Source organism: Centroberyx gerrardi, chromosome 22 (genome assembly GCF_048128805.1).
Source record: "Centroberyx gerrardi isolate f3 chromosome 22, fCenGer3.hap1.cur.20231027, whole genome shotgun sequence".
NCBI classification, from domain to species: domain Eukaryota; kingdom Metazoa; phylum Chordata; class Actinopteri; order Beryciformes; family Berycidae; genus Centroberyx; species Centroberyx gerrardi.
This window is the reverse complement of record NC_136018.1, coordinates 13,851,237-13,867,534: the sequence shown is the minus strand read 5'-3', so window position 1 is coordinate 13,867,534 and position 16,298 is coordinate 13,851,237. Positions and strand designations below refer to the sequence as shown.

At 41.9% G+C, this 16,298-nt stretch overlaps 1 protein-coding gene across 1 annotated transcript in view; it reads left to right on the top strand.

The window, feature by feature from the left end:
* Window positions 1–16,298, top strand: part of cntnap2a (contactin associated protein 2a) — a 332,210-nt gene that overhangs the window by 268,435 nt on the left and 47,477 nt on the right. Inside the window, exons 16-17 of the mRNA XM_071919513.2 lie at window positions 4,826–4,982; window positions 8,409–8,536. Coding sequence (XP_071775614.1) covers window positions 4,826–4,982; window positions 8,409–8,536 — 285 coding nt within the window. The remainder of the gene's footprint in view (window positions 1–4,825; window positions 4,983–8,408; window positions 8,537–16,298) is intronic.

Sequence of the window (16,298 nt, the reverse complement as noted above, 5' to 3'; positions counted from 1 at the left end):
CGCAACAAAGAACTGAAACCGACGGCGCCCTGACAAAGACGTATTGATCCACGACTTTGTGTAAAAGCGGAGCCTCCGAGATTGAGTATGTGTGTGTGTGTGTGGGGGGGGGGGGGTATATCCTTGTCTGTACAGGGCCCTTGAGAGCGGGAGTGTGTGCGTGTGTGTGAGGGCACGCACATTTTAGTTTTTTTGCAAGGGGAGCATATGTCTCCCGATGAGTGTTTTTCAGTGAAGACAAGGGGCTGGCAGCATGCGCAAGACTGATTCTCTCCCTCGCTCTTTTTTTTTCTCAATAATACAGTAGCTGCTCTAGTTAGAGGAGAGAGGAGGAGAGAATCGATTCACTTCCAGACTTCTTAGAGCCCAGTGTAATGAGAGCAGAGTGCGAGCAGCATGACGCACCGCACACATTCTTATCTCTGTGTGTGTGTGTGTGTGTGCGTTGGTACATGCAATACATGGGCCCAGCGACACTCTTCACTCTGTGGGAGCACAGGAGGAAATGAGCGTAAATGGCGGAAATAACGACCACCATTTTGGATGTAATGACTCCAGTAAAGGTGCAAACTAAAAGGTGATGTCCCAGACAGTTTTATGAGCAAGCCAAGTCTAAGGGTTATGAATGCCATTCTGGCATTTCGGCTCCAACTGGCTGCCTTTCGTAAAAGCCATCTTCTCCCAGACTGGGGATATGAGCAACTGAGCATGTCGAGTGCCATTTTGGATCCACTGACCTTTTAGTTCATGGTCTGACTGGCAGGGGTGTGATCCCCTGATATGAACGGTACGGTTGCCATTTTGGCTTGTGTGTGGTCCTCAGTAGTACTCCAGCGGAGTGAAAGGCTGTGATCTTTCTGACAGGGATATGAGTATTATGGGCCGCCATTTTGGATCTAATTGCCCGGCTAAGGCATTGATGGTTATGAGGAAGGGATGAAACTGTCAGGTCGGCGGTTTCTCTCATCACAGTGAAGACAGTGATCACGCTCCCTCCGTCTCCCTCGCTTCCTCTGTCTCTTTTCATCTCTCTCCCTCTGTTACTGTCACTCTCCTTATCTCACATAGGCTCCCTATCTCCTTCACTCGCCCACTCGCTCGCTCGCTCGCTCGCTCTTTCACTCCCTCGCGCTCACTCTCTGTCTTTCCCTCCGCTGTCCTATTTGTCTTTGCTCGGGGAGTATGAGGAGGCTCTGCACAAAACACAGCAGACATGATGAAGATGTAGACATTAACCTCCCCGGATAAGACGGGAGATAAACAGGTGTGTGTGTCTGTCTGTGTGTGTGTGTGTGTGTGTGTGTGTGTGTGTTGTAATAACAGAGAGATAAAGCCGTCAGACTAAGTAGCATCGTGTGGCCGTCCCCGGAGGACACAAGAGGAACACAACCCCGGGCCTTATCAATCCGTCATGTCTCTTTTTTCCTCTCCGGTGAACGTTTAGCATGTGTGTTGGGGGATTTGGCCGCGAGACAGAAAAGGGAGAGGCAAGGATGGATGGACAGACTGAGAATATAAAGACGAGACACACAGACTCTTAAATTCTGGTGTGTGGGGGAGTTTTCTTTTCTTTTTTTTCTTCCCTCTCCCCTTTGAGCTTTAATTTGTTAAACGGCTGTGGGAACACATCCGTCCCACAGGGCAGAGCAACAAATCGCACGACAAGGCGTGCATCCTGTCGTCTCCCCAGTTCATCTCTCTCTCTCTCTCTCTGTCTCTCTCTCTCTCTCTCTCTCTCTGTCTGTCTCTGATGTCTCTTTCACTGCTTTCATTTACTTAAATCTGTCTATTTTTTTCCTCTTAATCCCTCTCTCTCTCTCTTGCTTTTTTCCTTTTTTCTCCCCTTTGCGCCCACTCCTGCACTATCAAAATAACACCCAAATTCTCCCTCATTCTTATATTTTTATATTCTTTCCTCTTCTTCTTTCCTTTCTGTCTGATGTACCGTGTAATGCTCAAGTCTGCATTCACACACACACACACACACACACACCAGTCTCTGAACATGGGTGGTTGACTAATCATAGTCTATTGGGGCTTTTGATAATTGCTACGCACCTGCTTTTCACACCCAGGGTTTTTGTACTCCCAAACACACAGCTCACACATGCACAAACACACACACACACACTCTCTCGCGCACAAACATGCATGCGCACACACACACACACACTCACACACAGCCACACTGCTGAGCCTCGTCTTGGCAGTGCCCTCTCTCTACGGCCCTAAATATGAACTCTCTGCCAGTATGATTCTATCTCTCCTCCCTCACATCTCCATCCATCCATGCTGTCTTTCCCTCATCCCTTCTCTCTCTCTCTCTCCATCTCTCTCTCTCTCTCTCTCTCTCTCTCTCTCTCTCTCTCTCTCTCTCTCTCTCCACTCCTCAGTCGTTTGCTTTGGCAGAGCTCAAACCGAATCACACAGGAGACCGAGGCTGGCGCGATACATAGCTCCCATTCCACCTGATGCCCCGCTGTCTCCTTTCCTCTCTTCTCCTCTCTTTTTTTTTCACCCCCTCCGCTCTCAATATGTCCTCCTCACTTGCCGACCCGTCCTCAGGTACAAATGATGAAAAGGAGGAACAGAGGAGAGGTATCATGAGAGAGAGATGGAGTTGAAATTGTTTGTATGGAAATAGTTTTTGGCTTTCCACCTGTCCACAAGGTATGGAAAAGATGAGATGGGAATAGGGGATCTTACTGTGTTTATTGGAGGAGGGGGGTGGAGTGGTTTAGGGTTAGTGAGAGGATGAGCGGAAGGAGAGAGAGAGAGAGAGAGAGGGAGAGAGAGAGAGAGAGTGTTTGGGCTGCTGGGGAGGTTTAACTCACTGTTACACACTGCTTGTTTTTGTTTACTTGGGTGTGTGTCCCTTGGGCTCAGTGAATTCATCCCAATACCACACTCACACACACACACACACACACACACACACACACACACATCATTGTACTTCTATCTTTATGAGGACCTTCCATTGACTGCATTGATCTCCTAACCACTAACCTTAAACTAACCTTAACCCTTACCAAGGTTAGGAAAACTAGGTGTTCAAAAAAATGTTGCAAAATGGAAATAAAAATAGAAACAGGAATTTGTGAAAAATCTAGAACTGTCTTGTCTACATGTAAAAATTAAAAAAGGTCATAGGTCAAATGGGATTGAATTATGGGGGAAAAATCCATATCCAAATCCATAGATCATCATACTATATTTTACCATTATAGCTTTAAAAATGCCACCCCCACCAGAAATAATAAAACTAGAACTGAAACTAAATAACAACTAAAGTAAAGTTACCACACCCACACTGAAAACAAATAAAACTGAACTTATATTGAAAGAAAAACTGAGAATTATCTTTAAAAAAAAAAATAAAGTGTGGACCGGCTAAAATGATAACCTCACTGTGCAGAAATGTCCTTACTCCGAAGGTCTAAAACAGATTTGGTTCTCACTAGTATAGAAGTACAAGCACACACACACACACACACACACACACACACACACACACACACACAGAGGGAGAGGATTGTGAAGTCTCTTGAGTAGGCAGTGTTAATCCTATTGACAATGGCTTGTCTGAACAGTGGCCTGAAGAGAGATGAGGCTAATTCTCTTCATGAGGACAATAAACCCACAGGTTACCCAGGCCAAACACACACACACACACGCGCACACGCACACACACACACACACACACACACGTAACCTCACAAACTCACATACCTCCAACTACAACTGGCTTAAAGATTTAAACATATTGACACACACACACACCCAAACACAGACACACACACAGTATACAAACAAACCCAGACACACCCATAGTTCCCTCCCTGAGTTTAGCCCCACTCCACTCCATAAGTATAATAGTATATCACACCTCTCAATGCAATTGTGCGGCATCAAAAGTCTGCTTCAATATCCGCTGTAAAAAAACCTGGCTTAGGGAATTTCATTGTCTCTGATGGAGTTTGACAAAGCAATATTGACAATGCAGCTTATTTTCCCGGAATGAAGAGAGAAACGTAATATTGTTTCACCCTCTCTTGCTGTTGTTGTGATATATTGGCAGGCTGGAAAATATTTACACCTATCCCTCTGCCTAGTTACTGTCCCATACCAGACTGTGTTATCCAAGGCAAAGGAAACAATATTACATTTCTTATTAAAAAACAGTGATCCTTCACCTCTTAGCCACTCGCTAAAACACACAGACACTCACAGGCACACTGACACACACATGCACACACGAGAGAGTAGTTTTTGTGTCACTAGTCATGTGCACACACACACATCTGTGTACTGCAAATGTACAGGAATACACACACACACATGCATGCACAGTAATACAATAGATCAATATATGAATGTAGCTCTGAACCCATATGAGGTCTCTGCCAGACTCATTGGAATTCAAAGTCCAGCTGTGTAAAACATGTTGGGCAAATGAATTATATTCAGCATGCAGCTGGCAGTTGCCAATATAAATCACTTTAATGGGACTTAAGCCTGAAACGATTAATGATTTAACGATTAATCATTTGTAATGGGGTAGAGTTTGGACAGTTTTGCACTATGCCTTCATTGCGTTCATAAAAGTTTGTGTTTTTATCTCCACTGTAACTTGTGATGTGTGTGCATGTGCAGACATACAGTATGTAGGTGTGTGAGTACATTTTCTATGAGGGAGTGAGGGGGGGTGTTTCAGTGTTCTACCAGAAATTTGTATGGGTAGGACTGTGTTATTTTCTCCAAAGGAACTTACAGTGTGTGTGTGTGTGTGTGTGTGTGTGTGTGTGTGTGTTTGGCTCCACAGAAGGAACCCCCTACACATGGTGGGTGGGCCGGGGCAGTGAGAAGCACTTCTACTGGGGCGGCTCAGGACCTGGCATCCAGAAATGTGCCTGTGGCATCGACAGGAACTGCACCGACCCCAAATACGACTGCAACTGTGATGCGGACCACAAGCTATGGTGAGTCAGACTGTCAGACTGGTAAAGGTTCAGGGAGAGGGCAAACACATTGTAATATATTTATTAACTTGCATGATTGTGGACAGTCATGTTCCTGTACCTTAATTCAACACCTACAGTAGATGTTTCCCCTAATTCTAGATGCTTAATTGTCAGTAACTGAACCATTTTTTTCATGCAGTGCAATTTGATGGGATTGCATCTTCCTTTGTCTTCCTCATAGCTCAGAACTCAGTGTTTAATGGAAATGTCCACTTTTGCCGAATAACAACCTAAAAGTCAATTTTGCTGGCATTACCCTTGCCTGTTGTAATACCTGATGCCCAACAGCTGTCTGTTACCTAATCTGTGGGTGGAGCTATTCTTAATAGCTATTTTCCTTAATGGGTTAATTCCATCATCACTCATGTCGCACCATCATAACATAGCTTTTTGACTCTACTAACTTGATCAGTGCTCTGTCAGTGTTTACTCAGTCAAACCCAGAAAAAAGTAGAACCTTCTGGTGTTTTGAGTATATTGTTGTTGGAGAAAAATGTCCTCCCCCTGCTGAAACAGCCAGCACTTAAAAGTTTTGGGACACACCAACTCCACCCAGTGTAGTGGAACATACAGAAACATTCATACACCTGAGTCAGCATATCTGTGTATTCATGCCATTCTGCTATACATTTTGCTTAATGCTCCTTTGAGTGTCCAGCCGTATGCATCCCACCTCAATTTTACAACTTAGCTCCATTTCCACTGCCACAACTGGTTCATTAGAAGTTCCATGGCACATATGCAGTATAAAAGTAAATTTACCTGAAAGTATTACCTGAAAGTCATGACTCCAGCACTGAAGAAATGCAGACTTATTTCTTCTTCAAAAACATTTCAAATTTTCAGATACCTAATAACCTCAATAATATTCAATAGTGAGTTTTTTCTTCATCCAGGGAAAATTGACTGAGCACACAGGCTCCTTTCAACAACCTGCTTTAAATTAATAGTTCACAAAAATTCACACATTCTTCTACTGTTGGCCACTGAGCAGCTCCACTGGAGTAATTGGGGGTTAAATGCCTTGCTCAAGGGCACGTCGGAGGTAGTTGTTCAGGGAGGGAAGAGTGTTTGTCATTCAGTTTGCCCACCCAGATTTTCTCAGCTGTTCAGGGGAACCAGTGACATTTCATTTTACTTTCACAACAATAATTATTATTTTCAAAGTATTTCCAAAAGTGTGACAGTTTCTAAAATGTCCCCCTTGTAAAATGAAATAGAAAGGGTCAATGTGCCCAAAGGCTTTATAAATGCATGCTGGTTTCATTTTGGAAATGTTTTTGTTTAGTGGCTTCCACTACTTCCCAGTGAGCCCACAATTGCAAAATGCTGATATTGGAAAGTTGGACAATGGACAGGAGTTGGACAAAGTTAGGAAATGAAAACATAGCAACATTGTAAAGTTGGGCATCAAATGCATCAATTCTTAATCTTATTTTAGCACAAAAACCCAACATGTTGCCTAAATGATAGCGGAGTGATTGCATAGCTACATAAACTAAACCTGACACATTTATCATTTGTTATTCTCACTAAAGTTTGGGAGTGTTTTTAGCAGTGTCCATGTCTGAATGGTTTCCACAGTTGTTCAGTATACACAGCTAGAGTTCATTTGTTTTCAAATCATTTCCAACATTAGATCCTTGGTAATTTAAGTAACAGTTGTCATAACCCATGGACATTTTGATGGGGCAATTTTACGGTGCTGAAACTGTTCAGAAATCATTACAAACTGCTAATGCTAATGTTTGCCTTAGTCTGTCGGCTCAAAATGTGACTTAGCTGAATAGTCTGCGGAGGTGTCTGACTTCAAAGGCTGAAGTGACTGAATGATGAATGCCACCAGCAATGGTGTGTTCAATTTAAGAGTGATGTTTGCCTCCAGTGCCAACAGTTTGTGTTTCAAAGCTCTTTTAGCCACCTGATGGATGTCCTCATTAAACCAATTGCATCGTTGTCTGTGAGTGTGTGCATGCGTGTGCATGTCTGTCTGTGAGTGTTTGTGTGTGTTAGTGAGAAAGAGAGATTTTATTTGTTTTATGGCCCCTTCCTCATCTCTAACACTGATGAGATTACAAATAAGTCGTATTCTGTCTCTTTCACTCCATTAATATTGTGTGCATTAATGTCTCATTGTTTGGCTGAGTGAGTTTTTGAAATATTGCCCAAACAACTCTATTTCCACTCATTACCCATACTTTTGGCAGTAGATAGAAACACACGTGTGTGCACACATGCTCACACAGACACCCACATTCTCACACACACATACACACACACACACACACACACACACACACACACACACACACACACACACACAGCCATAAAATAGATCTTGCACCAATTGTGTCTCCAACATTTTCATATTCATTTCCCTAAAAGCCTTAAAATGAAACAAACAATCAAAATAAAATAGCTCTCAGAAGAATTTAGTACAGCATGTCCCACACTAAATCAAGTTAAACTCATTCCCACTTCAAAGGCTGTGCTCTAAGCATTTTATGTTTTATAGTATGTTCTATCTGGGCATTGCGTAAACCCCAAAAGGGGTTGTTTAATGTGACAGCAGGAAGACTTAACGGTTACTTTATTCATTTATCCCTTCATCCATTGATTCATTCATTCTTTCATTCATTCATCCATCCATCCATTCCATTGTTCCATCCTTCTTCCTTTGTTTCCAGTTTCTATGCAACATGTGTACTCCTGTGCACTTTTCTTCCCTTTCATTTCATCATCTTATCATCTCCTTCTATCTCCCAGGCATGAATTGCTGATGAATAAGTTTAACCTGTATTCTTCTCTTTCATGTTATTTTCTCCAAGTTTGTCCTATACACCTGTCTTTCCTGTCCTATCTCACCCTCTCCATCCCTCTCTCTATGCTTCTCCTAGGAGAGAACATTGTCAGCTGTGGTCGTGAACAACTTAAGCCTGTTCCTCAGAATCAGAATTGCTTTTATTTGCCAACTATAAAGGGTTTACAAGGAGTTTGAACTGAATAGTTGCTGCTGCCTCATGCTACAAGACAGTCACACAATAGGATACACTAGGTGCAGGACAAACATAATAGGACCTCACATACAATGCAGACAAGACATACATACATAACTGTATGACTGATATAAACACAGTACAAGAATACATTATAAGCCAAAGAATTGTTGCCTTAAAGCAGCATTAGCATAGTTAGTAGTAGCGTTGGCGTAGAGACAGAAGTGCAAAGCACAACTAGGCTTCTACAGCATAAATGACAAATGTACATAACACAACAAGGTTGAGAGAGAGCCTGAACAGCTTGTAGCTGTGTTGTTCCTGTTGTTGTACAACATGGATGCTCCTCTTACCTCTGTCTCCATCTCTCTTTCTATGCATCTCACAGGAGAGAAGATTCTGGTCTCCTGGTATACAAGGACCACCTGCCAGTCAGCCAGGTTGCCGTGGGCGACACCAACCGGCCGGGCTCTGAGGCCAAGCTGACCGTCGGCCCGCTCCGTTGCCAGGGAGACAGTAAGTGTCGTGTCATGGATACATACACACTGCAGAGTTCCAGTTGTTAGAAATCGTCTATATTATTTTGAACGCCAGGCTCCTTTGCAAATGTAATTTGACCATGTCAGCACTCAAATTCATTGTTTGCTCAGACCACTGACTGAACAGAGTTACTTGTGATTCAGTGTGAATGTGAATGGTTCCATGGGAATAACACATGCACATTGTTAAGAGAGAAGTCAATATAGGAATCCAACAGTATATATATGAAGTATAATGGTTTGGAAATTGAATGAATCACTCAATCAATGGCATACAATAGGTAGTTTCAGCCCAGCCCTGGTTAAAGACGTGTTCCAACTGTCCTGATAATAATAATTCCCTTTATGCGTATCGTAGCTTTTCAAAACCAAAGTTTACAAAGCACAGAGCATAATAACAAGCAATTAGTGAAGAGACAAAAGACAATACATACTAACAAGAGATTACATAAAACTGTTGATTCTTAAGAATCTATCTAAGAATTGTTACTGAAAGCAAGTTTGTAAAAATGGGTTTTAAGAAGAGATTTCAAAGACTGGACTGTTTAGCTAGCCTAAGCTCCTTGGGCAGTTTAGGACACTTGGTCCTTAGTCTAGACTGTGGAACAGACAGGAGGGCTCTGCCTGAGGACCTTAGGGTGCACTCTGGCTCATGGAAAGTTAAAAGGTTGGTAATGTAGCTAGGGGCTAAACCATGCTGTGTTTTAAAAGTATTATCAGTAAGATCTTAAAATAAATTCTAAAACTAACAGGTAACCAGAGCAGGGAAGCTGAATCTGGGGTGAGCATTCGGGACCAGCTGCAGGGGTGAAAGGGACTTTTGAGTGAGGCAGGAGTAAAGGGAATTGCAATAGTCTGAGAGGAAATACTGTAAGTCCATGAATGACCTTCTCCAAGTCAGCTGCGGAGAGGAGTGGTTTCATTGTCAAAATAATTCTCAGCTGTAACAAGAATGACTGCATAATCCTTTTTAACTGCTCATCAAAGCTTAAATTGGAATCAAAACAACATCTCTAAGTTATTATTTATAGGTTTCACATTTAAAGCTAAGCTAAGTCCCAGTAATTGCACATTGCATCTGTTATCAAAAGGTCAATTGTGACCCTCAGGAGAGCTGTCTCAGTGCTATGAAGCTGTCTAAAACCAGACTGGAAGATTTCAAAAACGCAATTAAGACTTAAAAAAGATATTAGAATAGTGTACAGAACAGTATTGAATGTTTTTACAGTATTAATGTGTTTCATGTCAAACATCAACAAGGAACCTTTCTTGGAAAATATAATAAATGTACAGCAATATAAGCTCACCTTAACATTTGAAACAAGTGTAACTCAAACAACCATGTAACAGAATACATAGAGAAGGCAAATTATCTTAATCTTAATTATCCATACCATGCAAAAGATGATTTTTGCCACATTTTTTTTTCTGCAGCCCAAATCCCCATGGAAATGGAACAGCACGTCTTTGGATGTAGTACAGTACATTCTGACATTCTTAGCTTTCTGGATAGTAACAAGCATTTCTTTTGACTATTAGAATGTGCCACCAATGCTTTGAATAGGGCCATAATTAAAAACCATCGGGAGGAAGAACAAGAGAAAACACTTCATGCATAGCTGAGTACAACTGGGCACATTGTTATGCTGGGGTTGCGCTTCCAGTGTGAAAATAGCACATTGCTCATACTCACATTGTGCAAATCATTCAGAGAAACTGTTGCTTTGTCTTGGCTGTTGCTCTCTTTCTGCTGTGGAAAATTACTGTGAGTGCGTGTCTGTGTGTGTGAGTGTGTGTGTGTGTGTGTGTGTGTGTGTGTGTGTGTGTGTGTGTGTGTACTTACATGTCTCTGGTTTGTGTGTTTTATATGTGTGTGTTTGGCCAGACAAAGGTATCTGAACCCTATTCAGAGCCTTTCCATCTAAACAAGGTCCTCTCATCCTTTTATTCTCTTCCATCTAGTCCCTGCAGTATTGGTTGTTACTCAGATACACATCAGATATCAGATACTGCAGACATTCTCTGTCTCTCTCTCTCACACACACACACACACACACACACACACATTGAGAGGCACTTTAATCCTTGCTCTGTCTCTTCCTGTCTATTCTTCTAATCAGTGTTGGCATACTACTCTCCATGGGACTTTGGGTCAACTGGAAGACACACACAGATTCAGTAGCTCCATCACACTACCTCTCTTTCCTCCCAACACATGAGTTTATCCCATTAGATTTCATCCTGAACCTAGTGTCCGATGTAACTGTCAGGTAATTGGTCAGCATGAGTTAACCAGGTCAAATTCCTGGTGCTCCCATTATACTTGGCTAAATAACTTTTTCTCATTTTTCTAAATCTGATTCTGATTCCAAATTCATTATCCATGTTTGCAGATAATGATTGCACTGTCCTAGACAAGGCATAGGAATAACACACATGAATTCTTCTATTAAGGGGTGTTGATCATGGTGACAGCATGATCATTACGATAATAATGCCTCATATATTTATTGACTGCTCATTTTTCATACCAAAAAAAAAATAATAGAGCAGTAGAGCTATACTATGCCACAGCACTGTGAGTGCAGATGTGTTCGGCCTACATATCTCACAGTGAGACTGTGCTGGATTGAAACCTACAGAGCCAATTAAAACCCAGAATACAACGTCAACTGGACGTCAGAATGTGTGCCTACACATTCTATCCATCTCTCTCTCTCTCTCTCTCGCTCTCTGTCTCTCTCTCTGACAGGCAGACAGGAAGTGGCCTGGTTCTGTCCAGGATGCAGAACATGACAGAACACCTGCCCTCACTGGTGTCACACTCATTATGGTCCCCTCATCAACAAGCTGGTGCCACACTCACTAATGTCCCTTCATCATCAAGCTGCCTACATACAAACAAACCATGATTTAATGACCCATGACATAACATCTGTGTGTGTGTGTCTGCTTGTGTGTGTGTGTGTGTGTCCGTCATGTAGCAGTATGGCAGGCGTGATTAATAAAGATGAATCCTTCTGTCACTTGCAAGGAGCCATATTCTCTTTGTCTTACTCTATTAACCATTGTGTGTGTCAGAGTGTGTGTGTGAGAGAGGGAGAGAGAGACAGAGGTATCCTCTATCATATTGAGTGACCAAATTAACAAATTACCTTTGAAATAAAGATGACGTTGAGGTATATTTCCCAGGGTGCTGGCCAGGCCATTGGAACACAGAGCGTACATTATACATTGGCCCATTAAGGCATATTAAACATATATTAAAAATTTCACATGTGAATAGGTACTGCGTGTATGATTGATGCATCTCATACTCTGCATGGAGCTCTGTCTCAGTAAGAGCAATGATGATTGGCTGCCATATAATGGGTTTTCATAGCCAAATGACTAATGTCTTGGCCAGTCAGGCAAAGTTTTAGTAAGGAGGTACGTATGTATGTGTGTGTCTGTGTGTGTGTGTGTGTGTGTGTGTGCACGCGCATTCCTGTCTGTCTATCTGTCTGTGGTGGGCACAAGCGCGAGAAAGTGTGCAACTTTCTGTGTGTGGGTGTGTGTGTGTGTGTGCGTGCATGTGTGTGTGATTGCACCGGCCTTAATGAAGCCCATTTCCATGGCTAGTTTCATGTGGGCCTATACAGTCACAGGCAGACAGAGAGGAATTAGACCCATTTATGGATGTTAAAAGGGTTTGGACGTTTTAATGGATGGAAATGAAAATAGATGACAGCAAATGAAGCATAGCGGCATATATTCTATTATTATACTGTACAAAATAATATACCTGCTATCACACATGCTTGGCCTAATGACTGGCCACAATAAAAGGTTGCAAGGTTCACCTAAGATGGTTCAAACTTAATTAATTGGTTAGCGCCCAGTCGTTGCTGCTCATATAACCACATATAATGTCTTTGCAATTGATATCATTCCAACATGCTTTTTAAGCCACTGTCATTCTGGCGTGCATCACATTAATATTGTAAATGCATGCTATTTCAAGTAGATGCCTGGCGATTGACAGGGTAATAATGAGTCAGTGAGGTGAACGGGTAATTAGATAGACTGTGCTGTGAATGATAAGGTCATAGGTTCAGTCTTCGACCAGCTGGTGTCTCTGCTGAAGTGTCCCTGAGCCAAACACTGAAAACACCCAACCTGCTCCAGGGACAAAAATAGGTGACCAATGAGCTCACTTCCAATCCCCCTCCTGTAATACACATGCATGTGAAGTTCAATGAGTGCATCCATTTTCAGCGTAGCGTTAGATAGGTGAAGACAGCATCTACCTTCTTTCCTATGGCAATTGCTGCAGAATGTGTTTGAAAGAAAAGAGAGAATGAAACTATCCAAATCTCCATCACCTTTCTTTGATAAACATTATTTCATAGTGCCTGTCCATTTGGATAATTCCGCCATGCCTCTGAAGCAGCAGTGCCACAAAAAAAAAAAAAAAGAGTGTGAGACGCAACTTAATTAGAAAGTGAGATAGATAAAAGTCATGGCAGGTCTCAAATGACAGACGCGGGCTAATTACCTGAAGATTCTAATGCTACATTTACCGTGAATATGTAGTACCTGGACCATAAAATTACACTCTGCAGATGGCTCAATTACACACAGATGAGAAGGAATACAGGTCTCAACGGGAACTTAAAAACGCGCAGCACAGTGAGGAAGAGAAATACGCACGATCGTGGCACAGTTCAACACTTTGCAGAACTGCATGGACAGGTTTCTTGGCTGTCTCTGTCTTTCTTGGTGGCGCTCAGCTCCTCTGTCCCTGTCTCTCAGAATAGACCAGATGACACTGAAGAGGCTGAAGTCTGTATTCATGCTCAAGTGTTATGTTTTGAACAACGATGTCAGAGCGTTGTCCTAAGGGTGTACTCAGTAAAAGTCAGATGCGTCACCTTCAAACACAGGCGTTGCTATCCCTCTTGTTAGATAAGACTATTCTTAGTCCTTTGATGAAAAGCCTCCTAACACATCGGCGCTTGTATTAGGGAATGGAATATGCAGTAAGTAGAAAAGTTAAATGAGATGGCACAGTGTGTGTTCACTCCGACAAACTCATTAACAAGTAGTCTAGCAGACAGGAGACATTAAAGGTCAGGGAGTAATATTACAGTTCGCTGTGTGTGTGTATGTAAAATGTGTGTGACAATGTTACTCAAAATTGCATGAAGTTATTATGAGCCTTTGTGCCAGTCTGTGTATTGTATAAATGACTGGAACCGTGTGTAATGAGTATGTGCATGTACTGTATGCTTGTGTGTGTGAGTCTGTGTTTGTGTGTGTGTGTGTGTGCCAGAATATGTCCATGTTAATGACCTGAGACAGTGCAGTCAGTCATCCTTACCATCTGCTGGCACTGGCACATAACCCATCTGGTCAAGCATAGACAGATGAATCATCTAGTTGGCTTCCAGACCCAAGCTTCACCTAATATCTCTCATCATGTCAGCCTCTACGGTTCACTGGAGTTGATTTTTTTGTTGTCCCTCTCTCCTAATGCAGAGGTCAGCAGCTGTTTTGAATGTTTTATACACCTGCGCACCTCGTTCCAGTCAAGGAAGCTGATTGGTCAAAGTGGTGTTCACAAAAGGGAGAGTGTTCACACGTGCAAAATGAATTTAAGCAGCAAACAAATGGGTATCTATTATATGAGAACCGTTATACCCAAGGGGACATTAGTTGTCATGCCATTTTTGTTTGTTTTTTGTTTTTATTGTGTGTAAATTGTAATAGGCTTTGTAATCGTTGTAATGGCTTTGTGTCTTTAGTAAGGGTTGGTCATTTCTGGCAGTGGAAGACAACCTGGGACTGGATTACTTCTTAAGACACAGTGAGGTTTAAATTATTCTCTAACCTTTTATCTTACAGTATATGTCTCTATCCCTAGACAGTAAGTACTTCAAACGTACTTCAGATGTCTCAAGTGTCTGCATGAAAAAGTGAAATATGTTTCCCCATCACAAAGTGATTATGTGGAGTAGATACAACTAGAAATGAGCAGCAGTTTGACACTGCAGTGGCCCGGTGGACAGTAAGGGGGTGGAGGTCAGGGTGGTGGATGGGTGTAAACATTGTCCTTCAGCTCCTGAGTTCAATTCTACTGTCTGAGTTAAGTTTTCTTTTTTCAGCAAAAGTTTCTTATTGAACCATGAACAAAACCTTATCCTAAACTTAACCTTAACCTTAAGCAGAGATTTTGCCACTGAAAATCTGCTTTTAAAAGGTGGACGGGGAGTTCATTTGCCTTTAGTATTTTTTATTTTACTCAGACAGTTGGAAATAGAGAGGGAGACAGAGTAAGCGAGGTGCAGGGTAGAAAGCTCTGGTGGGGGTCAGCCCAACCCAGTCTCATGAAATTTCTCATAAAATAAACTCTGAAATGCAGATTACATGTTGCGAATAATGTAAAGATTACGTTCCTCCACCACAAATTGGATTATGTGACGATAGCACCAATTCACAAACCATTTTCACCTGTTCAAGTGAAAAAAGGTTAGCTAATGATTAAAATGAGCCAAGCAAAACCTAAGATAGTTTAGAGTAGGTAAGAAACAAGTGAAAGAGAGAGTTTTGTGAACGTCCATTGTAACAACACTGCTGATTGCCATTTTAAAAATTATGTTTTATTACCACCTTTGACTTCACTCAAACTGTAGGAATACTGACAAATAGAAGCATGCACACCCTTCAGTAATAATATAGTATGCTGTATGTGCAGCAGAAATTAAGTGTCGTAAAGCTGCACTAATCATCCTTGGAAACAGTGCAAATAAGGCACATGAAACTGTGCTGCAATGAGTGAGTCAGAATGGTCATTTCCTGTATCATAATCACCAGCCCAGTGCAAAAAAGCTATCAAATCTGATGTTGATTAATGTGAATTGCCGTAATGTGTGTATCCTTGAACAGCATGTGGATCATGGGTGCACAGTGAATTACGTATTATTACATGCTGCAAACTCATTCTGTTCCTCTCATCCAATCACCAGTGTGTCCTTTTCATCCTACACTCTGTATCCATTGTGAAGAAAATAGTAGAAACTCTCTCAGGTCTGTTAATAGGAGGCAGAGGCCATTGCCAAGCAATAGAAGATGCTAAAGAAATAATAACACATCTAGCCTTTTTAGGCTTTGGAAGAAAAAAGAAAAGAAATGAATACATGAATGAAAGTAGAAAGAATTGCTTTTCATTGTCTATCAATCGATCATTACCATGTTCACTTTGAAACTCCCCCTGACCTTACTTTTGTTAGAAGCTTCAAGTGTGAGTGTGTGTGTGTGTGTGTGTGTGTGTGTGTGTGTGTGTGTGTGCTTGCATGCGTGCAAGAAAAAGCAAAAAAAACCTTAATATACTTAGGAAAAAGTCCTCCAGTAAATCAAGAGTCTAACAATCAACTAACTCAGCAACGGAGGCAGCAGAGAAGCTGACAGTGATGCTGAGGCTTTCCTGGCTCGGCCGCATCGTCCACAGGAACTGCATGAGACCAAGGTCACCCAGGAGAAGAGATGATGATAAAATTAGATTTTCTACGTTGGAATCACCTTGAGAACCAATTACAGAGGAAAAATGGCTTGTCAAGAAAACCACTCCAGCTTCCATTTGAAAGCAGCCTGTCTTGGAAGCGACCATTGTTAGTCATTTACATGCTTTGCTAAATGGTTTTCTGGTTTCTGATCAAAAAGAGGAAATAATTTGCACCTGATCTCACTCAGAATATATA